We start from the raw sequence: 25598 nt of genomic DNA on the forward strand, positions 1-25598 counted from the left end.
CTGACTCGATGCACACGAGTCTGAGTAAGCTCCAGGAGATGGTGAAGGACTGCAAGCTGCAGGCCACGGGGTCGGAAAGAATCAGACAAGACTAAGCAAATGAACAACTCCTGGTTTAAACTTTTCTATAGTATTCAGGTTTCCCGCTTTTGTTTCTGATCAAATCTGTATATTTTTAAGTGGTTGCTCTAGGGACTTCAGGATTCATATCCACCCTTTTAGAGTGTAAATAAAATATTTTGCACCAGCAAGTAAAATGTAGGAACCAACCTGGAGTTAGAGGTCCCTTTACCCTACCACCTTTGTGCTGCATTTACTTATCCACAACACTGCAGCTGTCTCATACATCGGAAAACTCATCAAAAAATACTATCTATAATAGTTTTTAAATGTAAAAGAGAAACACGTGAGTCTATTCTACTGATTGGTTCTATAGCTGTTGTTGCTTAGTCACTAAGTCATGTCCAACTCTTCTGGGACAGCACGGACTTTAGCCCACCAGGCTCCTCTGTCCATGGAATTCTCCAGGCAAGAATATCAGAGTGGGGTGCCATTTCCTTCTCCAGGGGTTTTTCTGACCCAGGGATCAAACCTGCATCTCCTGCTTGGCAAGCAGATTCTTTACCACTGAGCCACCAGGGACGTCCATCGATTCTCTTGTTCCACCTTAATTCCTGATGCTCCAAGATTCCTTCTGGCATTATCTCATTTGTACGAAAGGCTTTGTTGAGATATCCTTTCAGAGTACATATTCTGGCAACAAAATTACCTTTGTTTTCAATTACATGAGATTGTTTTTATTTTACCTTTATTCCTAAAGTGTGTATTTTGGTTGGATATAAAATACTGAGTTAGTACTATTTGTTTTTAGAACTGTAAAAATCTTGCTCTACCTTCTTCTGGTTCCCATGTTTTCTCAGGAGAAATTTATAGTCTTTCAAATTGTTGTTCCTCTATTAGCAGTGCCTTCTTTCTCTCTGGCTACTTTCAGGAGTACTGTCTTACTTTTCAGTAGTTTTGCTAACAAAGAATCTGTGTGTGGATATCTTTGGGTTGAAAGTGAAAGTAAAAGTGTTAGTGACTCAGTCATGTCCGACTCTGTGACCCCATGGACTGTAGGCCACCAGGCTCCTCTGTCCGTGGAATTTTCCAGGCAAGAATACTGGGGTGGGCTGCCATTTCCTTCTCCAGGTGATCTTCCCAAGCACTGCAGACAGACTCTTTACCCACTGAGCCACCAGAGAAGCATAATCTTTGATAATCTTTGGGTTATCATGTTGTAATTATCTGAGCATCTTGCATCTGCAGTTTTATATCTTTTATCAAATTCAGGAAGATTTTATTCAAAATTTCTTCAAATGTTTTTTTTCTAAACTGCACTTTTTCCTCTCCTTCCAGGATTTAGATGATCTGATGCTTTCCCACACATGAGAAGTACTATTAATTTTCTTTCCCAATTTTTTTTCATCTAGTAGTTCAAACTGAAAAACTTTCAATGATTTATTTTTAACTTCAGTGATACTCTGCCATCTCCATTCTGTTATTAAGACCATCCAGTAAGTTTGTTGTTGTTGTTGTTACCTTCTTTTTTCAGTTTTAAGATTTCTATTTGGTTCTTCTTTATATTTTCTATGCTTTCATTGAGACTTTTCATCTTTCAAGAGGATTTCCCCTTACTTGTTACAGCATTTATGTACCCAGCATTTTAAAAGTATTTTTCAGAAAATTCTAACATTTGTGCCATCTCAGCATGGGTATCTATTAGTCATCTTTCCCACGGGAGTGGAAATTTTTCTCACTCTTTGTATGTATAAGTGACCTTAGATCATGTTCTGTATATTTGAGCAACACCCTCTCTCATCCCAAACTCTCCCTGTACATTCCATTTCTTTAGCGCATTTCTTTTCAGCACTCCTACCAGGAAGACGTGGTTCTATTTACCCCCTTTTGTACACATTTCCCATGACTGCACCCTTGTCCAGTGCTAAAGAACAAGAGAAATTAAAAACTGCAACAGTGCTCTAACCCCACCCGTTAAAATCACAGCAACTGTGGTTTCTGGTTTAAGATGGTGGAATAGAAGAACATGTGCTCATCTCCTGTGAGAGCACCAAAATTGCAACTAGCTGTTGAACAACCATCAACTAGACAACAGTGGAACCCACCAAAAAAGATACCCACATCAAAAAACAAAGAAGAAACCGCGACAAGATGTTAGGAGGGCCACAATCACAATAAAATCAAATCCCATACCCACCAGGTGGGTGACCCACAAAGTGGAAAATAATAATACCAAAGAAATTTGCCCACTGTTGTGAAGGTTCTGAGCCTCATGTCAGGGTTCCCAGCCTGGGGATCCAAAAAAGGACTTGGGAATCCCCAAGAAATCTGACTTTGAAGGTTACCAGGATTTGATTACAGTACTTCCACAGGACTGGGGTAAAGAGACTTCACTCTTGCAGAGCATGAACAAAATCTTGCATAAACCAAAACCCAGAAAAAAGGAGCAGTGACCCCATGGGAGACTGAAACAAACCTATCTGCTAGTGTTAGAGAGTCTCTTATGGAGGCATGGATTAACAGTAGCTTGCTGCAGGGACGGAGGCACTGGTAGCAACAGTCCTGGAAGGGGACCCTTGATGTAAGTCCTCTTGGAGATCATCATTAACCCTACTAACAGGGAGGGAGCACAGTGCCACTCATCAGCAGATAATTGGATTAAAGCTTTACTAAGCACAAGCCTCTTGATGAAAGTGCAAGTGGAGAGCGAAAAAGTTGACTTAAAACTCAACATTCAGAAAATGAAGATCATGGCATCTGGTCCCATCACTCCATGGGAAATAGATGGGGAAACAGTGGAAACAGTGGCAGACTTTATTTGGGGGGGGGCTCCAAAATCTCTGCAGATGGTGAATGCAGCCATGAAATTAAAAGACGCTTACTCCTTGGAAGAAAAGTTATGACCAACCTAGATAGTATATTCAAAAGCAGAGACATTACTTTGCCGACTAAGGTCCATCTAGTCAAGGCTATGGTTTTTCCAGTGGTCATGTATGGATGTGAGAGTTGGACTGTGAAGAAGGCTGAGTGCCGAAGAATTGATGCTTTTGAACTGCGGTGTTGGAGAAGACTCATGAGAGTCCCTTGGACTGCAAGGAGATCCAACTAGTCCATTCTAAAGGAGTTCAGCCCTAGGTGTTCACTGGAAGGAATGACGCTAAAGCTGAAACTCCAGTACTTTGGTCACCTCATGGGAAGAGTTGACTCATTGGAAAAGACTCTGATGCTGGGAGGGATTGGGGGCAGGAGGAGAAGGGGATGATCGAGGATGAGATGGCTGGATGGCATCATTGACTCGATGGACACGAGTCTGACAGAACTCCGGGAGTTGGTGATGGACAGGGAGGCCTGGTGTGCTGCGATTCATGGGGTTGCAAAGAGTTGGACACGACTGAGTGACTGAACTGAACTGAACTGAAGCACAACCCTGCACACTAGGGCAAGACCGTTTTTCCCACAGGAAGCTTACACAAGCCTCTCAGCCTTCTCCATCAGAGGGTAGACAGAAGAAGCAAGAAGAACCACAATCCCATAGTAGCTAGAACAAAAACCATATTACAGAAAGTTAATCAGAATGAAAAAGCAGAAAGTTAGGTTCCAGATGAAGGGACAAGATAAAACCCCAGAAAAACAACTCAATGAAGTGGAGATAGACAACCTTCCAGAAAAAAGAACTCAGAATAATGATAGTGAAGATGATGCAGAATCTCAGGAAAACAATGGAGAAGAGAGAAGAAATGTTTACCAAAGGCCTAGAAGAACTAAAGAACAAACAAACAGATGAATAATACACTGGACAGAATCATTATCACAGTAACTGAGGCAGAAGAACAGATAAATGACCTGGAGGTCAGAATGGTGGAAATCACTGCCACAGAAGAGAATACAGAAAAAAGAATGAAAAGAGATCAAGACAGCCTAAGAGACCTCTAGAACAACATTAAACACACCAACATTTGCATTTTTAAGGGCCCCAGAAGGAGAAGAGAGAGAGAGAGGACCTGAGAAAATACTTGAAGAGATAATAGCTGAAAACTTCCCTAACATGGGAAAGGAAATAGTCATCCAAGTCCAGGAAGCACAGACAGATCCAGGCAGGATGAACACAATGAGAAACACACCGAGACACATAGCAATCAAACTGACAAAAATTAAAGACAAAGATAAAATATTGAAAGCAACAAGGGTAAAAGCACAAATAACATACAAGGGAACTCCCATAAGGTGATCAGCTAATTTCTCAACAGAAACTCTACAAGCCAAAAGGGAATGTCACGATATATTTAAGGTAATAAAACAGAAGAATTTACAACCAAGAATACTTTACCCAGCAAGACTCTTGTTCAGATTTGATGGAAAAATCAAAAGCTTTACAGACAAGCAAAAATGAAGAGAATTCAGCACCACCAAACCAACTTTACAACAAATGCTAAACGAATGTCTCTAAGCACGAAACACAAGAAAAAGAAAAGACCTACACAAAATAAACCCAAAACGATTAAGAAAATGGCAATAGGACCATATATATTGATAATTACATTAAATGTAAATGGATCAAATGCAAGAACCAAAGGACAAAGACTGGCTGGGAAGATGAAAAATTATGCATGTATGTACCTCCACTTACCATATCACTCTTATGTAACCCACTAAATTGTATATAATTATTTTATATTGCTAGGTTAATCATGTTTTCATTATGGCTTTCAACTGTAATGATCTTTTAGGTTTTGTATGGCTATTGATTGTGAAAACTGATAAATGTTTTCTGCTATTGTGATTTGTGCTTAATACAATAATCATATCATGATTGGTTAAAAGAATAGAATATTACTAAAATAACCAGTTAATAGAAAAACCTGTAATCACTTTTTAAAATCCAGAAGCATATCAGAATTACCTAGGGATTTTTTGAGAAATACAAATGCCCAGGTATCGGTTTTTTCCTCCAAAGCTCCAGATGTGTTTCTAATGAGCAGCTATGTTTAAAAACAACTGGACTATATGATGATCTTTTTCTATTTCATACTCACTGCTCCCATTTCATTTAGTTTATGTTATCCAATTTCTCCATCTCTTTTTTTTCTTTTGATCTTCATTCTCAAGCCTTTACCAAGCATAGTAGAAAGGATTTTGTCATAAATATACAAAACATATAAATATACAAAAGATTTTGTGTCCGCACTACGCGCAGGCGCACTAAGCGCAGCCGAGAGCTACCCCACTTCCGGAGTCAGGGACAGAGGCCCAGAGTGCCAGGCTGCAATGGCGCAGGAACGGCGGGAGGAGCCACCAAGCGTTCGAGATCGGGGAGGCGGCCAGGAGGAGCTACCCAGCATCCCAGGCCAATGGTGGTGAGCCTGAGGAGCCACCCCGAGACCGAGGCCAGGGTCGGCAGCTGGGAGGAGCCACACACGCCCGAGGCCAGGGCCGGAGGCCGGGAGGAGCAACCCAAGGAGCAGTGGCTGCGCAGGCACAGGAGAGCCTAGAGGAGCTATCCCACATTGAAGGTCAGGAACGGCGGCAGTAAGGAGATATCCCTCGTCCAAGGTAAGGAGCAGCGGCTGCACTTTGCTGGAGCAGCAGTGAAGAGATACCCCACGCCCAAGGTAAGAGAAACCCAAGTAAGATGGTAGGTGTTGCAAGAGGGCATCAGAGGGCAGACACACTGAAACCATACTCACAGAAAACTAGTCAATCTAATCACACTAGGACCACAGCCTTGTCTAACTCAATGAAACCAAGCCATGCCTGCGGGGCAACCCAAGACGGGTGGGTCATGGTCGAGAGATCTGACAGAATGTGGGCCACTGGAGAAGGGAATGGCAAGCCACTTCAGTATTCTTGCCTTGAGAACCCCATGAACAGTATGAAAAGGCAAAATGATAGGATACCGAAAGAGGAACTCCCCAGGTCATGAGGTGCCCAATATGCTACTGGAGATCAGTAGAGAAATAACTCCAGAAAGAATGAAGGGATGGAGCCAAAGCAAAAACAATACCCAGCTGTGGATGTGACTGGTGATAGAAGCAAGATCCAAAGCTGTAACGAGCAATATTGCATAGGAACCTGGAATGTCAGGTCCATGAATCAAAGCAAATTGGAAGTGGTCAAACAAGAGATGGCAAGGGTGAACATCGACATTCTAGGAATCAGCGAACTAAAATAGACTGGAATGGGTGAATTTAACTCAGATGACTCTACTACTGCGGGCAGGAATCCCTCAGAAGAAATGGAGTAGCAATCATGGTCAACAAAAGAGTCCAAAATGCAGTACTTGGATGCAATCTCAAAAACGACAGAATGATCTCTGTTCATCTCCAAGGCAAACCATTCAATATCCCAGTTATCTAAGTCTATGCTGAAGTAACGCTGAAGAAGCTGAAGTTGAACAGTTTTATGAAGACCTACAAGACATTTTAGAACTAACACCCAAAAAAGATGTCCTTTTCATTATAGGGGACTGGAATGCAAAAGTAGGGGAAACACCTGGAGTAACGGGCAAATTTGGCCTTGGAATGCAGAATGAAGCAGGGCAAAGACTAATAGAGTTTTGCCAAGAAAATGCACTGGTCATAGTAAACATCCTCTTCCAACAACACAAGAGAAGACTCTACACATGGATATCATCAGATGGTCAACACCAAAATCAGATTGATTATATTCTTTGCAGCCAAAGATGGAGAAACTCTATACAGTCGACAAAAACAAGACCAGGAGCTGACTGTGGCTCAGATCATGAACTCCTTATTGCCAAACTCAGACTCAAATTGAAGAAAATAGGGGAAACCGCTAGACCATTCAGGTATGACCTAAATCAAATCCCTTATGATTATAAAGTGGAAGTGAGAAATAGATTTAAGGGTCTAGATCTGATAGATAGAGTGCCTGATGAACTATGGAATGAGGTTCGTGACACTGTACAGGAGACAGGGATCAAGACCATCCCCATGGAAAAGAAATGCAAAAAAGCAAAATGGTTGTCTGGGGAGGCCTTACAAATAGCTGTGGAAACAAGAGAGGTGAAAAGCAAAGGAGAAAAGGAAAGATATAAGCATCTGAATGCAGAGTTCCAAAGAATAGCAAGAAGAGATAAGAACGCCTTCTTCAGCGATCAATGCAAAGAAATAGAGGAAAACAACAGATTCGGAAAGACTAGAGATCTCTTCAAGAAAATTAGGGATACCAAGGGAACATTTCATGCAAAGATGGGCTCGATAAAGGACAGAAATGGTATGGACCTAACAGAAGCAGAAGATATTAAGAAGAGGTGGCAAGAATATGCAGAAGAACTGTACAAAAGAGATCTTCACGACCCAGATAATCATGATGATGTGATCACTAATCTAGAGCCAGACATCTTGGAATGTGAAGTCAAGTGGGCCTTAGAAAGCATTACTACAAACAAAGCTAGTGGAGGTGATGGAATTCCAGTGGAGCTGTTTCAAATCCTGAAAGATGATGCTGTGAAAGTGCTGCACTTAATATGCCAACAAATTTGGAAAACTCAGCAATGGCCACAGGACTGGAAAAGGTCCGTTTTCATTCCAATTCCAAAGAAAGGCAATGCCAAAGAATGCTCAAATTACCGCACAGTTGCACTCATCTCACATGCTAGTAAAGTAATGCTCAAAATTCGCCAAGCCAGGCTTCAGCAATACGTGAACCGTGAACTTCCAGATGTTCAAGCTGGTTTTAGAAAAGGCAGAGGAACCAGAGATCAAATTGCCAACATCCGCTGGATCATGGAAAAAGCAAGAGAGTTCCAGAAAAACATCTATTTCTGCTTTATTGACTATGCCAAAGCCTTTGACTATGTGGATCACAAGAAACTGTGGAAAATTCTGAAAGAGATGGGAATACCAGACCACCTGACCTGCCCCTTGAGAAATCTGTATGCAGGTCAGGAAGCAACAGTTAGAACTGGACATGGAACAACAGACTATTTCCAAATAGGAAAAGGAGTACGTCAAGGCTGTATATTGTCATCCTGCTTATTTAACTTCTATGCAGAGTACATCATGAGAAACGCTGGACTGGAAGAAGCACAAGCTGGAATCAAGATTGCCAGAAGAAATATCAATAACCTCAGATATGCAGACACCACCCTTATGGCAGAAAGTGAAGAGGAGCTAAAAAGCCTCTTGATGAAAGTGAAAGAGGAGAGTGAAAAAGTTGGCTTAAAGCTCAACATTCAGAAAACGAAGATCATGGCATCTGGTCCCATCACTTCATGGGAAATAGATGGGGAAACAGTGGAAACAGTGGCAGACTTTATTTGGGGGGGGGCTCCAAAATCTCTGCAGATGGTGAATGCAGCCATGAAATTAAAAGACCCTTACTCCTTGGAAGAAAAGTTATGACCAACCTAGATAGTATATTCAAAAGCAGAGACATTACTTTGCCGACTAAGGTCCGTCTAGTCAAGGCTATGGTTTTTCCAGTGGTCATGTATGGATGTGAGAGTTGGACTGTGAAGAAGGCTGAGTGCCGAAGAATTGATGCTTTTGAACTGCGGTGTTGGAGAAGACTCATGAGAGTCCCTTGGACTGCAAGGAGATCCAACTAGTCCATTCTAATGGAGTTCAGCCCTAGGTGTTCACTGGAAGGAATGACGCTAAAGCTGAAACTCCAGTACTTTGGTCACCTCATGTGAAGAGTTGACTCATTGGAAAAGACTCTGATGCTGGGAGGGATTGGGGGCAGGAGGAGAAGGGGACGACAGAGGATGAGATGGCTGGATGGCATCACAGACTCAATGGACGTGAGTCTGAGTGAACCCCGGGAGGTGGTGATGGACAGGGAGGCCTGGCGTGCTGCGATTCATGGGGTCGCAAAGAGTCGGACACGACTGAGCGACTGAACTGAACTGATATATATATATACACGTACACACACAAACATATATATATGTTGGATGTACACTCTATATTTTAGAAAACTTATGAATTTTTGCCTAGCTAAAAATTAATATTTTGATTCTACTTGTTTGACTTAGTATGAATAGAATGCTAGATTTCTAAATTATATTCACTCAAAATTTTGATGTAATTCCATGTATTTTGGCATCTAGTATTACTGCTAAAATTCTAGAAAGTTTATCATCTTAATGATTAAAAAAAAAAATTTTAATGAGGCCTGAAACTTCCAATCCAATTCTGAGAATAGAAGGACATACTACGTTGTTAAAAACCAGGAAATTGACATGGGATACAGTATCACTGACTAAAGTGCAGGCTTAGCTCAGATCTCACAGAGTGTCATGCCAGTGTCCCTCATGTTTCCATACCTTATTCAAGACTCCACACTGTATTTAGTTCAGTTAAGCAGCTTTGGCTTCATGCAACAAATTCTGGTAAATTCCGTTTGCATTTATTTTTATTTTTATTCTATTACAAATATTTTCTAATTTTCCTTGTTATGACTTCTTAGATATACCCCTCATTTAAAAGCAGACATTTAATTTCCAAATACATGGAATTTTTAAATGTATGTTTGATATTAATTTATCATTTTGATATTATCATTTAAATTGTTTCTTCTCTGCAATCACCCTCTGAGTTTTTCCAATCTTCTAACTTTATTGAGGCTTTTAATGGCTAAGTCAAAGATCTAGCTTAGTAAATGTCACATTGCACTTTAAAATATATGGGTTATTTTCAAATATCTTTTGATGTTTATCTCTAACATAATTACACAGTAATAAGAGAATGGATTCTGTATGATTTCAATACCTTTAGACCATGAAATTTTTACACCTAGTCTTATGTCTCTGGATATGTTCCAGTGTCTCCTAGTTTATAGTCTATGGGAACTTGAATACAATTTTTATCCTACTATTGTGTGAAAATTGTATAAACTCTAATTATGTTCAATTGGTTCATAATGCTTTTCAGGATATATTCTTCTACTTCTCTGTACATTCAATCTATTAATTTCTGAGAGTTTGACATTGAAACAACTAAAAATCTTAATTTATCTACTTAAAAATCTTACATACAGTGAACTATATGTATCTTTGTTCTGTATTTTCCAAGTCTCCTGTAAATGTGCTATCATATTTTCATAATTTAAAAAATAAAATGATAAAAAAGAAGCAAAAAATACAGAATAAAGTTACATGTGGAATAGAAATTCTGCATTGTGAAAGGGAGTTACAGAAATTTCACTTTACCATTTTAAGTTTCTTGTATAATTCTAATGCTATACAATGATTCAAACTAATTGATAAAAACTGTAATATCTGAAGCATTTCCGTAACTTAGTATTTCTAAAATTCTGTGATTTAAGAGGCAAATTCTTAATTGTAGCCATCCATAGCGCCATGGTAATTACTGATTTAATGTAGTTTGATTAATTATACTGTTTTCTATAAAATATTTAAGTATTTTTAAGCAAAGTTGAGGGAAAAGTATATTTAATGATTTCCCATATAGTCCCTGCCCCACACATGCATAGCATCTCCTATTATCAACTAACCACCAGAGAATGGCAAATCTGTTACAGCTGATGAACCTACATGGACATAACAAAATCATCTGAAGTTCATAGTTTACATTAATGGTTCACTGTTGTTGTTGTATATTCCACGGTTCTACGGGTTTGAATAAGTCTATGACATGTACAGGCTACAGTCCATGGGGCTACAAAGAGACACAACTGAGCGACTAACACACACCCACACACAACATGTATCTATCAAAAAAAAAATCACAGTGACTCTAATCAAAGAGAAATGTTCACTTCCCTCAGAATTTTAGACTTCTCTGAGCCCCCATTTTTCCCTTTATCAGTGTTACTACTGCCATATGATTGCGTGTGGCACTGAAATGCTTGTTGAGTAAGGGCAAAGAAAAAAGGCAAGATATCTTCACTCCCCAAACACTGGGAAATTCCTTTCCTGCTTCTCTTTTCTCAGAACTCTGTCAACTCCAATTGCCACTTCTGGAATTTGGGCTACCCTGGACCCAGATCAAGACACAGAAGACTGTGACATAATTCACTGCCAGTTAGGCAGCACTTCAAATTCAGGTTTTATTCATTAACCCACCTTTACTCTTTACTTTGAAGCCTGAAACAGCTGTTCTATGTATTCTGTCCAATTTTTAGTGTCATTCAATAGGAGCAACAGAGGGGAGTGATCGTGCTCCATCTTATCCAGAACTTTGCCTGCACTTTTCTTTCTCAATGGCATAAAAGTAACATTGCTTCTTACAAGCAGTGCCACCTTAGACTCAGTGAATCATGGTAGAAATGAAATACCTGGCTACATGCCTCCCTACTCTCATAACAAGACCATGTTCTGAGTGACAGCTGATTAACATTGTCCACCTTATACCAAAATAGTAGAGACCATCTAAACCTTTAAACTCTGAAAGCAAAGTCACACTGTCTCTCATGTGCATACTTAACTAGGCAAGAGTTAAGAGTCTCCAGCAGGACCCTAATCAGATGCTTGTGGGCATGTATGCTCAGTGGCTCAGCTGGGTCTGATTCTTTGCAACCCACCAGGGTGTTCTGTCCTTGAGAAGGCAATGGCACCCCACTCCAGTACTCTTGCCTGGAAAACCCCATGGATGGAGGAGCCTGGTGGGCCGCAGTCCATGGGGTCGCTAAGAGTTGGACACAACTAAGTGACTTTCATAGTCACTTCACTTTCACTTCACATAATGATATAATATAGAGAAAACAGCTCAGAAGGTCAGCTGTCTTTGTGCAGAACCCTTCAATGCTACAGCTACATATTATTAACTCCAAGAGGAAGAAGTGAAAACAGACATAAAGGTCCATCTAGCAAAGGATCCTCCTCTGCCTCTGTTTATCTCTTTGCCTTCCCAGGAGTTGATAGTAGCAGAGAAGAACATTAACACATTTCCAACTCTCCACCCCGGAGAAGGCAATGGCAATCCACTCCAGCACTCTTGCCTGGAAAATCCCATGGAAAGAGGAGCGTGGTGGGCTGCCATCTATGGGGTCGCACAGAGTCGGACATGACTGAAGCGACTTAGCAACATCAACCCTCCACCCTGGAGGTGCATCAAAGGACTCCTAGCATGGTATCTGGAATTTACCCAATTCCAATTGGTAAATGTATTTTTTACCAATTTTGGGGCAATTGGGTAAATGTATTTTGCCCAATTTTTCAATGTATCACAGCTTCATTTGTCAAACTCTTTTGAAAGTCTCTCAAGTTTCAATCAAGCTGTAGTGGAATATCTTCAAAGCTTTCAATCCACCAATTTAATGTGCTTTGCAAACTAGAACTTAGCCCCCTTTGGTTAGGATATACTGTTTAACAAAATGTATTTATACACAATGTCTTTTCTAACTAAAGTCCTATAGAGGAGGCATAATATATGAATCTCAAAGCTTACAAAGCTAGCCAAGATCTAATTTGTAGTATCAGTTCAGTTCAGTTGCTCAGTCATGTCTGACTCTTTGCAACCCCATGAATCGCAGCAAGCCAGGCCTCCCTGTCCATCACCAACTCCCAGAGTTTACCCAAACTCATGTCCATCAAGTCAGTGATACCATCGAGCCATCTCATCCTCTGTTGTCCGCTTCTCCTCCTGCCTCCAATCCCTCCCAGCATCAGGGTCTTTTCCAATGAGTCAGCTCTCCACATCAGGTGGCCAAAGTATTGGAGTTTCAGCTTCAATATCAGTCCTTCCAATGAACACCCAGATCTCCTTTAGGATGGACTGGTTGGATCTCCTTGCAGTCCAAGGGACTCTCAAGAGTCTTCTCCAACACCACAGTTCAAAAGCATCAATTCTTCAGTGCTCAGCCTTTTTTACAGTCCAACTCTCACATCCATACATGACCACTGGAAAAACCATAGCCTTGACTAGACAGACCATTGTTGGCAAAGTAATGTCTCTGCTTTTGAATATACTCATCTTCTAAATATTCTTCTAACTGCTCTTGAGTATTAGAACTCTTGGTATATATAAAGTATCAGGTGTTCCTTGAAGGGTTAGATAACAGGTGCAATTTGGAGACTTCATTCAAATTCATAAAACAGTAATACATAAAATCTTTAATATACACAGCTTCCTGCACTATTGTTATTGTTGTTCAGTTTCTAAGTCGTGTCCAACTCTTTTTGTGACCCCACTGATTGTAACTGGCCAGGCTCCTCCGTCCATGGGATTTCCCAGGCAAGAATATTGGAGTGGGTTGTCATTTCCTTCTCCAGGAAATCTTCCTGACCCAGGGATCAAACCTGCATCTCTTGCGTTGGCAGGCAGATTCTTTACCACTGAGCCACCAATCCTGTTTACTGCATAACAAACCCACTGACACATTCATAAAGAGTAAGGAATACCTAGACATATGCTTCCACTAATTAATCATGAATAGGGACTCATAAGTGGTCAGGATGCTGTTCGTACTTTACAAAAAAAAATTTCAAACACAGTGTTGAAGAGTGACTACTAGATTAGTTGTATAAGCAAGTGGACAAAAGATCCAGAAGTCAGTCTTCAATTTTCTTAGAAACATCTAACATAATGATTCCCATATCAGGCTTTATCCACTATATTGACCTCTTCAGTCAAAATTTTAGTGTTCATAGGTAAAGTAAGAAACAACTAAATCAAACCCCAAAATAGGCATTTCCAAAAGATGTCAAGCCCTAATCCATTCAAAGTGAGGGCAGTCATTTTCTGTTCTCCTATTCAGTCCACTGAACCAAAAACCAATCTTAGAGGCTGTTTTTGGTCTTACATGAAAAATTTTAAAGGAGTCAAACAGAATCACCATTGTCAAGCAGTGAAATAGCCATGTCAGTTCCACCTGTACATTGGTGCCTGAGGTTCCTCTGAACACCTTGCTAGAGGAAGTGTTTAGAACAGTAAGGGAGGAGGCAGGCAGCAAGGAGAAGCACTCACCAGGTCATGAGGTGAGGACAAGTGGACAACAGGGACAGGAAATAGACTGGCAAAAAAAAACACAGAGACCCACGCCAAAAGGTCAAAGTAGTCTCCTCAAGGTTGGCTTTCTTGTCAACTGTGTATGTTTTACCTGGAGAACAACAGTATGTAGGTGGATTTTTTAAAGACATTTTATATCAGATCTTAGCCACATTTTTAAGTGAGTCACTGAATATCAAATGAAGTTTCCTACCTTGCTTCTGAAAATAAAGAGCAGACGTGTGACATCTTATCTCTTGCACATGTTCACATGCAAGGATATTACTTTTTTCCAAGTAAATGATGCAGTACTTTTCAAAGTATATATTCTTTCTTAATTAAGAGAATATAAAGAAAATGCAATTTTCTAAGGCTAGTGACTCATCAGGATATATATAAAATATACTGTATTATTAATTAAAACACAAATATCATGTTTGTATTTTTTTATTACTTTTTTTCCTACCTACATCAGAGTTAGGCATAACTGCCTGGCTTTTGTCTGTTATCAAGTCTTATTTAGCTAGTCACTTAATACCTCATTGTGACCTTAGATTTTGAATATGACAGACTTACTTGCGTATGCTTGAATTAGCCAGAGCTAATAAGAAATTAAGGAAATTATTAAAGTTAAACAAAAAAGCAAACTCTACTTTCTCTAATCTTGACCCAAATATTTAACTTTCCAACTTACATTTTTTTCCAGTAAATTCAAAGGAAAACAAACTGCTATTAAATCATACTACAGACTTCTTGTTCTTGCAAATTAAAGCTTGACGCCAATGTCCTTACAGATTCACGTAAGATACAGGCACAGGACTATTCAAGACAGTAAAGAACAAAAAGTGTATTATTTACAAAGTAGTTATGGTATTAATGTGAAAATTTGGAAAATGAAATATCATTGTCAAAAGCCAGACACATCAAAAATTACAGTTTCCATGTAAATCTTAGTTGTCATTGTGCATTATCCAAAAAGCATGGTTAATAATAAAATGGTGTCATCACTGACTATTTAGCAAGAAAAACCTGATGAAGATGTACCACAGATGGAGGAAACTGATTTAAAGTTTCTCATCTTTGCAATTTGGTTGAAAAGACTTGAAAGTAACTATGCACTTGAAATGTCATTATTTTAAATGAAAATATCACTTAAAAACGTTAGTTTCTCCATATACATAAAGTACACATTGTGACACTATGAGTTTTCCTAATCTCAGTAACACTGAATCAGTTTTATTCACATGTAATTTGACTATATTCCTTTCAGCCCCAGAGCCAATTTAAAAGTATATTTAGCTACTTTCAATGGCTAAGCACAAAAGAGTTCAATTGCTTGCCAACTTGTATGATTTCTTTAAAAAACTGTATGAAACATAAAAAAGCAGGCATATGGGGATTTATAGCTTGGTTGTGCATAAATACTTGACATTGAAATAAATCATCTGCATCAATGATGTTGAAAATAAAAATCTATTTTCAGAATAAAGTCTAAATTTCTGAACGAAAAGGAGATACTGTAATTCCAAGAAATCAACTTCCTTTCAAATACAGTGCTTAGCAAGTGGAAAAAATTATATAGCTTGGAAAAGATGTGAATTTTATAGATATTAATATTAATGTTCATAAAAATATGAATATTACTATTTAAAGTAATATTAACTAAAGTCAGTTAGCCATGAAATGATTATCAATTTTATCTATTCTTTCCACTTTTATATAAAACACCATAAGGCTTCTTTATAGCACTAGCTTATTTGGGTTTGTATAATCATAATCAGGAGAGAACAAAACACAATTATTTTTAAAACACCTCAGCCACAAAATTAAAAAATATTAAAAGATGTGATCAAGGATGATGGTAGAAAATAAATGCAGGCTTTTAGTTAGAAATCCCATAGGGGCTTTCCATCCTAGAAAATTTTAGCATATTGAAACTTTTGCCATGATATGGCCAGTCTATTCAATCAAGTGTGGGTTTGGGACTATTTGCCTGGTATATGCAAATCTAGATAAAACAGGTTACTGCTATAATCACTTTAATAGTTTGAGCAGGTCTGAGCAGGTAGAGCAGGCTTGGGTGGACTCAACCAGCTTGTGTGACAAAAGTACAATATCTCTTTAAATAACTGTTTTACCCTATCAGTCAATCTACCTATTAACCACACTAATCCCTAGAAAAGCTCGTATTTTAAATTTCACACACAATAGAAGCCTAAGAGAGTTAAAATTAAAGAACAATGACCAAATCCAATTCTCTACCTCAGAAGAAGGAGTATTAAAAATGCTTTGCTTTAAATCTATTTCTGCTTTATTGACTATGCCAAAGCCTTTGACTGTGTGGATCACAATAAACTGTGGAAAATTCTGAAAGAGGTGGGAATACCAGACCACCTGACCTGCCTCTTGAGAAACCTATATGCCGGTCAGAAAGCAACAGTTAGCACTGGACATGGAACAACAGACTGGTTCCAAATAAGAAAAGGAGTACGTCAAGGCTGTACATTGTCACCCTGCTTATTTAACTTATATGCAGAGAAACGCTGGGCTGGAAGAAGCACAAGCTGGAATCAAGATTGCCGGGAGAAATATCAATCACCTCAGATATGCAGATGACACCACCCTTATGGCAGAAAGTGAAGAAGAACTAAAAAGCCTCTTGATGAAAGTAAAAGAGGAGAGTGAAAAAGTTGGCTTAAAGCTCAACATTCAGAAAATGAAGATCATGGCATCTGGTCCCATCACTTCATGGGAAATAGATGGGGAAACAGTGGAAACAGTGTCAGACTTTATATTGGGGGGCTCCCAAATCACTGCAGATGGTGACTGCAGCCATAAAATTAAAAGACGCTTACTCCTTGGAAGAAAAGTTATGACCAACCTAGATAACATGTTGAAAAGCAGAGACATTACTTTGCCAACTAAGGTCCGTCTAGTCAAGGCTGTGGTTTTTCCAGTGGTCATGTATGGATGTGAGAGTTGGACTGTGAGGAAGGCTGAGCGCTGAAGAATTGATGCTTTTGAACTGTGGTGTTGGAGAAGACTCTGGAGAGTCCCTTGGACTGCAAGGAGATCCAACCAGTCCATTCTGAAGATCAGCGCTGGGATTTCTTTGGAAGGAATGATGCTGAAGCTGAAACTCCAGTACTTTGGCTACGTCATGCAAAGAGTTGACTCATTGGAAAAGACTGTGATGCTGGGAGGGATTGGGGGCAGGAGGAGAAGGGGACGACAGAGGATGAGATGGCTGGACAGCGTCACTGACTCTATGGACATGAGTCTGAGTGAACTCCGGGAGTTGGTGATGGACAAGGAGGCCTGGTGTGCTGCGATTCATAGGGTCACAAAGAGTCGGACACGACTGAGTGACTGAACTGAACTGAACTAAACTTGCTTTAAATAAAAGTAAATTTGTGATTCACTATACATTTTTCAATGCTATGTTGTCAAAGACTGTAAAAGAAACGTAAAAGTACTACTTATATATGTTTCCTATTCTTGAACAGTTCACTATAAATGGATTTCTACATAAAGACACTGACAGTAAAATAAATTAAGCTTAAAAAATAAAGCTTCTCTAATAACATAAGTCAGATTCTGAGACCTGCTATAAATCACAATTTGAAGATTTTAGTATCAAAGCTAGCCTTAAGTTAGTTACACCAAAAATTCCAAACTGAAAAGATGAACTTGAACAAGAATTAAGAAGGACCAAAATTTACATGCTGTTTCAGTGACTAGTCAATCTAGGAGTAAAAAATACTCTTGCTAGTTATGACATTTATCCTAGAAATGTTTTATAATCTGAAAAACACCAAAGTTACATCAGAATATTATTTCAGTAACAATTGGTATTAAGTTAAAAAAAAAAAAGCACAGGAAAGACAACTTACAAAATACTAAGTACTCATACCACAGTGAAAAAATGTTCCATCCTAGAAGAGGAAAAACTGTATGGCTGGGTAAGAGGTGTTTAACTTACCAGAATTTAAAAAATGAAAGAAACAGTCCCCAAACCTGAAACTGTTACTCTGATTTTGCATTTTAATGCTTACTCTTTCTCTAGTCATGTCTAGAAATCTACCATTTCAATATTACCTGCTTTTCCCACACTCTTAGAAAACTACTGTGTGCTTAGCACAGAACTAGGAGATATCTTTAGTCTCAGCTGGATGATCATTCTTTATCAGGCCAGCAAAAGATAAAATTTTAACCCAACAGAACCTGTATTCGGCAGGCTGGATTTTATAAACCATTTGCTGTACCCACCAATTATTTTTTTTCAGTTGCTCAGTCATGTCTGACTCTTTGTGACCCCATGTACTACAGCCCTCCAGGCTCCTCTGTCCATGGAATTCTCCAGGCAAGAATACTGTAGTGGATGGCATTCCCTTCTTCAGGGGTTCTTCCCAATCCAGGGATCAAACCCAAGTCCCCCCACTGCATGCAGATTCTTGATGTCTGAGCCACTAGGGAATCTGTATCCACCAGAGAGAGATAATGAATTCAGTATCCACTTTAGTGGTCAATGTGAGTAGGTACTTGACTCAGAGGTACCAAGTGGCCACATCCCAGAATAGAGTCAGGCCTAAGCTGAAGGGAGATCTGGGATTCACTTGTGGATCTCATTCTTACTATGTGACCTGGAAGAAAGTGCTTGGTCTCACTGAGTTTCAGTTTTCCCATCTACAAAATTGGGAGCAATAATATCTACATTAACAGCATGACAAAGAAAAAAAAAAAGAAATAACATTATAAAACACCTACAGAAAGTAACATTATGAAACATCTAGCATGAGTGCTAAAGACATTCTGGTGTTAAACGTTGACAAAAGTGCATACGCTCAGATAGTTTCTCTCTCTATTTTAAAAGAGATACAGTGGAGTTTACTATGCCTCTTCCGGGAGCAGGACGAGTGAGATGAAGTGGAAAGGCACGGCCAGCAATTTAATGTCCTTAGATTCTAAAGAAAAGTACCAGCAAATTTGGTTCAACTCAGTGTTAGAGGATAGGAAAAAGAAGAGACATTCTTCCCACCATCACCAAATTACATCTCAGCGAGAGTCACACAAAGTTACAGTCAGTGCTAAAATATAGAAAGTTCTTGAACATTTAAAAAATCGCTGTCATATATAAATTTGATGACAAAATGAGTCCTAAACTTGAGAGGCCTCCCTTATAGCTCAGTGGTAAAGAACCAGCCTGCCAATACAGGAGACACGGGTTCAATCTCTGTTCCAAGAAGACCCTACATGCCGTTGCTCAACTAAGCCCATGTGTCACAAGCCTGGGGACCACAACAAGAGAAGCTGCTGCAGTGAGAAGCCCACAGCCCACAGCCCCAGTGAGAGGCCCACAGCCCCAGTGAGAGGCCCACAGCCCACAGCCCATCGTTGTGCTCTCCACACTAGAGAAAAGCCCACACAGCTATGAAGACCCAGCACAGCCAAAAAAAAACCAAACTATTTTTAAAAATAAGTCCTAAACTTGAACTGGCTGGGGCTTCCTGGTCATTCTTACATTGAACATAAATACTGATGACTTATATACAAGTTTCATTATGCAGTAAGGTCCCAAATCATCCTGGTGATGTGATATAATGTATGACATACAGCAGTAGCTTCTAAAAACACACAGTAATCAGAATTCCTACATATATGTAGCCCAAGAATTTCAAAGAAGAAAATCTGACCAGTGGAAATAACCACATTACTTACAACATGGAGTTCTTGGAGAAGCAAGAGATAATACATATAAAAAGCTTTAAACAATGCCTTGCACAAAGTGAGTACCCAATAAATGTTGTGTTCTACACGTACCTAGAAAAATACTTTGAACACTGACATGGAAAGGCAACAGGTAAATGGGTAGTCTGCTATAAGCCATATTGTACTTTAGAATTTTTTCTTAAAAAATCTAAGTTTCCCTCCACCTATACTCAGATGTATTTCTACTACAAGGCCTCAGAAACAATGTTAGCACAAGTCATAAAGGCAGGTAGAAATCTCAGGTGAGCCAACAAACATTTGAAACTGACAGTGTGGTAAAACCTGAAGTTCTAAATACAATAAAGATTATTTAGAAAAAAAATCAACTCTGAATGACTGCAGAACAGACTAGAAGAACGCTTTTGGAAATTAATGTACAAACTAATGGGCCAGAGTTTTTGTTAAAATGCAGATTGTGAATTAATGCGGCAGGGCCAGACGTTTTGTATTCAAGATCTCTGGTAATCAAAACTCTACTTGTCTAGAAACCCAAAGAGAGTAAGAAGGCCCTTAGCAGTGGTCCTCAAAGTGTACAAGCAACATCAGAATCTCTTGGAAAATTATTAGAAATGCAAATCTTAAAGAATATAAGGAGACTGTTCTCTAAATTATCTGTTTACATACAGACAGATCAATTTCTCTGAGAATTGTCATTCAATTGTTAAGTCGGGTCTGACTCTTTGTGGCTCCATGGACTGTAGCATGCCAGGCTTCCCTGTCCTTCCCTATCTCCCTAAGTTTGCTCAGACTCATGTCCATTGAGTCAGTGATGCCATCCATCCATCTCATTCTCTGTCATCCCCTTTTCCTACCCTCAATCTTTCCCAAGATCAGGGTCTTTTCCAATGAATCAGCTCTTTACATCAAGTGGCCAAAGTATTAACCCTTCAGCATCGGTCCTTCCAATGAATATTCAGGGTTGATTTCCTTTAGGATAGGCTAGTGTGATCCCCTTGCTGTCCAAGGGACTCTCGAGTCTTCTTCAACACCACAATTCAAAATCATCAATTCTTCGGTGCTCAGCTTTCTTCATGGTCCAACTTTCACATCCATACATGGCTACTGGAAAAACCATAGCTTTGACTAGACAGATCTTTGTCAGTAAGGTGATATCTCTGCTTTTGAATATGCTGTTTGGGTTTGTGATAGCTTTCCTTCCAAGAAGTAAGTGTCTTTTAATTTCATGGCTGCAGTCACCATCTTCAGTGATTCTGGAGCCCAAGAAAATAAAATCTGTCAGTGCTTCCACTTTTCCCCCTTCTATTTGCCATGAAGTGTTGGCCACCTGATGCGAAGAGCTGACTCATTTGAAAAGATTCTGATGCTGGGAAAGATTGAGGGCAGGAGGAGAAGGGGACGACAGAGGATGAAATGGTTGGATAGCATCACAGACTCAATGGACATGGGTTTGGGTGGACTCCGGGAGCTGGTGACGGACAGGGAGGCCTGGCGTGCTGCGGTTCATGGGGTCGCAAAGAGTCGGACATGACTGAGCAACTGAACTGAACTGAACTGATGGGACCAGATGCCATGATCTTAGTTTTTTGAATGTTGAGTTTTAAGTCAGCTTTTTCACTCTGCTCTTTCACCCTCATCAAGAGGCTCTTTAGCTCTTCCTCACTTCTGCCATTAAGGTGGTATTATCTGCATATCTGACGTTATGGATATTTCTCCCTGCAATCTTGATTCCTGCTTGTGATTATCCAGTCTGGCATTTTGCATGGTGTACTCTGCATATAAGTTAAACAAGCAGGGTGATAATATATAGCTTTATCATACTCCCTTTTGAATTTTGAACCAGTCCATTGTTCCATGTCTGGTTCTAACTGTTGCTTTATGACCACATACAGGTTTCTCAAGAGACAAATAAGGTGGAAAAGTAGAATACTAGAATATGTTAACTAAATAAAACAGTTTCTCTCTGCAAACAATTTCCAAAACTAAAGCCCTTGCAATTATACTTAAAAAGGAGGCTTTTACATGATAAAGCCTGCTCTTGATATTAATAATATATAGGCAAAGTATTGAAATGTGTAGAATCCTCACTGAACCATTTACCAACTTCTTGCAAAATAGATCAGTTCCATTTTACCTAGGTACTAGAGATAAGACTTTGTAAAGAAACCAAACTAAGTTTTAATCTCCTTCTGTTGAGAATATAACCAACTACATCATGGTTTAGGCAACTTCTCCAGAGTCATGTTTATACATTGCCTGACTCATATGTAAATATATGTCAACATTTTGATTTATAGCTATAGATCATCTGCTTGCATACACACAGATGCCCAAATCATTATATTAATAGTTTGAAACACAATACTGTTAAACCACAAAAAAATATAAAGATAAAATACAAATACAGAATGTCACACACAGAGAAGAGATTTCAGTTTTCTGAATGTGAAGCCAGATGATCCCTAAACAGGCTTTGCATAAAATAAGATTTTTAAAAAATGTTGCATTCACAATTCCCACTCAATGTTTTTTTTTTTTTTCCCCCAACTTCAATCAAGGTCACATCTCAGTCAGTATCTGAGTACATCATTATGTCCTTAATCTAGTTTTGAAGGAGTAAATTACAGATTGTAAAGTACCACACTTGCTTCAGTATTGGGGGTGGGCCCCTCTGATTTTGGCTAGGACCATATACACACATACACAACAACAACAACAGTGCTGCCCAGAGACAATTGATGGTCACAGCGCGGGAAGGGAGGGAGGGAGGGTAGAGTGCCGCCAGCACCTGTTAAGTAGAGATCATGCAACTACTATGATGCCAAAAATAGTTCCCTGAACAAAGAAGAACCTGGCCCAAGATGCCAATAATGCCAAGGTTAAGAAATTGTGATGTAAACTGTGGAGGTTGCGAAAATACAGAATGAACGCATCTTGTGCATCATCATTACACGCCTAGCACAGTGTCAAGCACATTTAATAAATATTTATTGATTATGAAAGAAACCACTTCTGTGCCATCGAGCTCTTAAGAGAGATGAAAAAAATGAGAAAAATATTATTACGTATATAATACCTAAAATCACATAGCAGAATCACAGTCATTGTCAAAACTAAAAGGAACTAAAGATCATTCAGACCAATTTCTCTTTTTCAGAAAAATTCTTCTCAGGCACAAGATGCTGTCTAATGTAATGTGTTGGCAAATGTTGAGAAGAGACAGTTTTCTGAATAAAAACAAAATACATTTACAACTTAAAATGTCAGTTTTCACTTCTACAATGTCAATGTCACCCACTTTTCTCAGATTAATAAAGTATTTCCTACATAAAAGTTAAACCAATGTAACATAAAGCATGTATGATAGTCGCTGAGTCATGTCCGACTCTGCGACCCCACAGACTGCCGCCCGCCAGACTCCTCTGTCTATGGAATTCTCCAGGCAAGAATCCTGGGGAGGGTTGTCATTTCCTTCTCCAGGGGATCTTCCCAACCCAGGGACTGAACCCAGGTCTCCCACATTGCAAGCAGAGTCTTTACTGTCTGAGTTACCAGGGAAGCCCCAACGTAAGTCATAATAAGTGATATTTCAAAGCAGGAAATAAAATAAAGTAATTATTTTTCAAAAAGACAAATCACAGACCTCCCTGGTCTACAAGATTTATACTTCTGAGAAGTCAGGTCTTTAAAATGTCATGAGAAATTCTGAACTGGCTTACGGTTTTGAAACACAGGAACTGACAGTCACAAGGCCAAACATACCCTTAATAATCGATTCAGCTGCATACAGATCTCGTTTGTAGGTCACCTAGAGGACAGATAAACTTCATTAGATTTAACAGAGTAGAAAGGAATGTTAAAGCAATAAAATAATGCCCCCAAGGAAATTCTTGATTTTGGAGAAACCATAAACACACAACACTGACAAGTTTTAAATTATAACATCAGTTTATTCAGAAAAAAAATATATTTGCTTCTACAAATGCTTGAAGATCTGTTTTTAAATCTTTAAGTAAATTCAGATGTTGTGTGGCAGTTGTTACCAAAGTCTTATTAATATAAGAATCATATCAAAGAAAATGTGGTAGCATTTACATACAAGTATTAGAATTATTATTTAATAGTAAGGTTTTTTGTGGAAGGAAATAAGGAAAAGAATATATTTGAAAAATTACCAAATTGCATGTTCAGTTGAAATGAGATGATTCTCAAAGACCAGTTCACAGTGAGGGTCTTCTGAATTGAGTTTATCTGTGTACCCTCAGATAAGGCTTACCTTTTTAATATTTTTACTAATACATGACTGACAGAGACAGCCTGGAGGCTACCATCATGAATGTAAGAAAAACCACGATCTGTGCTTAAGAACATACAGCCTCTTTGCAATTCTAACCTATTCCTTGTATATAACCTGCCATGGTCCTATAGCAGATAGTTCTCAGACCACATGCAGTGAGCCCAGGTACAGAACATGTCAGATGCATTGCACTGTAGTTCATCACAGAACTGAAGGACAGAGGAAACAATTAAATCCATTAGTAAGTACTCTAAGGTCTTAGGAGCTTATCATTCAAGTGCTCAGATGATGCCAGTGTCTCAAAACCCACTTTGAGAAATAATTAATACCTTTTCATATCGATAATTTGGACAATTTTTCTCCAGATTATCTCCGAACTAAACTTGTGCAAAAACTGTTCAGCTAAGCAATTCACGGTACTTTTACCCAAATAGGTTTCCCTGTTATGCCTAGATCCCAGCAGGTAAACCACCCTGGCCCCAAATCTATATCTTACAACTCAGAACTAATATAAAGGTGACTTGTATGACAAATGGAAAGTTCCTCAAGCAGCCAACCAATCTATTAAAATCAAGTATGACATTGTTAAATTATCTCTAAAACAAGCAATGCCAACCAGAACCAGTACTATAGTTACTGATCTAAAATATAGCTCTATTATCTGGGGGGAAAAAAAAAGTAGTAAACAGACAGGTAAAGCTTCAGACTATGCATTTTACCAAATTAAAGACTGCATTGATCTCATTCACTCATTCAATAAATATATCTCAAATAATGCCACATCATAGGTCCTGTTCTAACGGCTATAATAGAGCAATGAACACAGTGAGCAAAACTCAGTCTGCAGGAACATTTTAGGGATTCACTTTTCTTAGAAGAAGTGAATAAAGTATATTTGTTTCCATGAAAACCCAAAGTTAACTAGACAGCTGAAATCGGCACTCAATATTTGCAATTTAGATGAGAAAAGGCTTTTATTCCCTTTAACTGTCTGCTATGTAAGGTAAACTCAAAACAGTAATTAATGGAAAGATGCCTAATTACTATAGCTGACTTTTCATTCCCTCCTGCTTTCTTTGAGGAATATGACTGCGTTCCAAATTTAAACAGAATAACTGTGAAAGTGCTTTATTCTTTTTTTTTTTTTCAAATAAATCTATCTTAACAATGAGGTTTTTAAAATAAAGAAAACTTGGTCTCAAATACTAAAATGACTTTTCTAGCATACTTGCAAAACAACACTTATGCACTGAAATCAGTCTTAAGAATGAAATATATGTATTACTACCCAAAGGTCCTTGGGTACTACACTAATACTCAAAAAGAAACTGTATAAAGAAAGACAGCTAAAATTCTTTTTTTTTTTTTTTTTGGCTGCACTGTAAGGCTTGCAGGATCTTAGTTCCTCAATCAGGGATTGAACCTGCACCCTCAGCAGTGAAAGTGGTGTGGAGTCCTAACCACAAGACTGCCAGCAAATTCCCCTAAAACTTGAACTTTTTTTTTTTTTTTTGGTCTACATTTTCCTATTGGCTATCAGTTCAGTTGCTCAGTCATGTCCAATTCTTTGCAGTCCCATGGACTGCAGCACACCCGGCTTC

General features: G+C 38.9%; 1 protein-coding gene across 4 annotated transcripts in view; it reads right to left on the reverse strand.

Annotated features, from left to right (window-relative positions):
- CRPPA (CDP-L-ribitol pyrophosphorylase A) overlaps positions 1-25598 on the reverse strand; it is a 373607-nt gene that overhangs the window by 238279 nt on the left and 109730 nt on the right. For all 4 annotated transcript variants that reach the window (XM_069587589.1, XM_069587592.1, XM_069587591.1 and 1 more), the window contains one exon: positions 23463-23508. In XM_069587589.1, the coding sequence (XP_069443690.1) occupies positions 23463-23508 (46 nt within the window). The remainder of the gene's footprint in view (positions 1-23462; positions 23509-25598) is intronic.

This window comes from Ovis canadensis, chromosome 4 (assembly GCF_042477335.2).
Source record: "Ovis canadensis isolate MfBH-ARS-UI-01 breed Bighorn chromosome 4, ARS-UI_OviCan_v2, whole genome shotgun sequence".
Taxonomy (NCBI): Eukaryota; Metazoa; Chordata; class Mammalia; order Artiodactyla; family Bovidae; genus Ovis; species Ovis canadensis.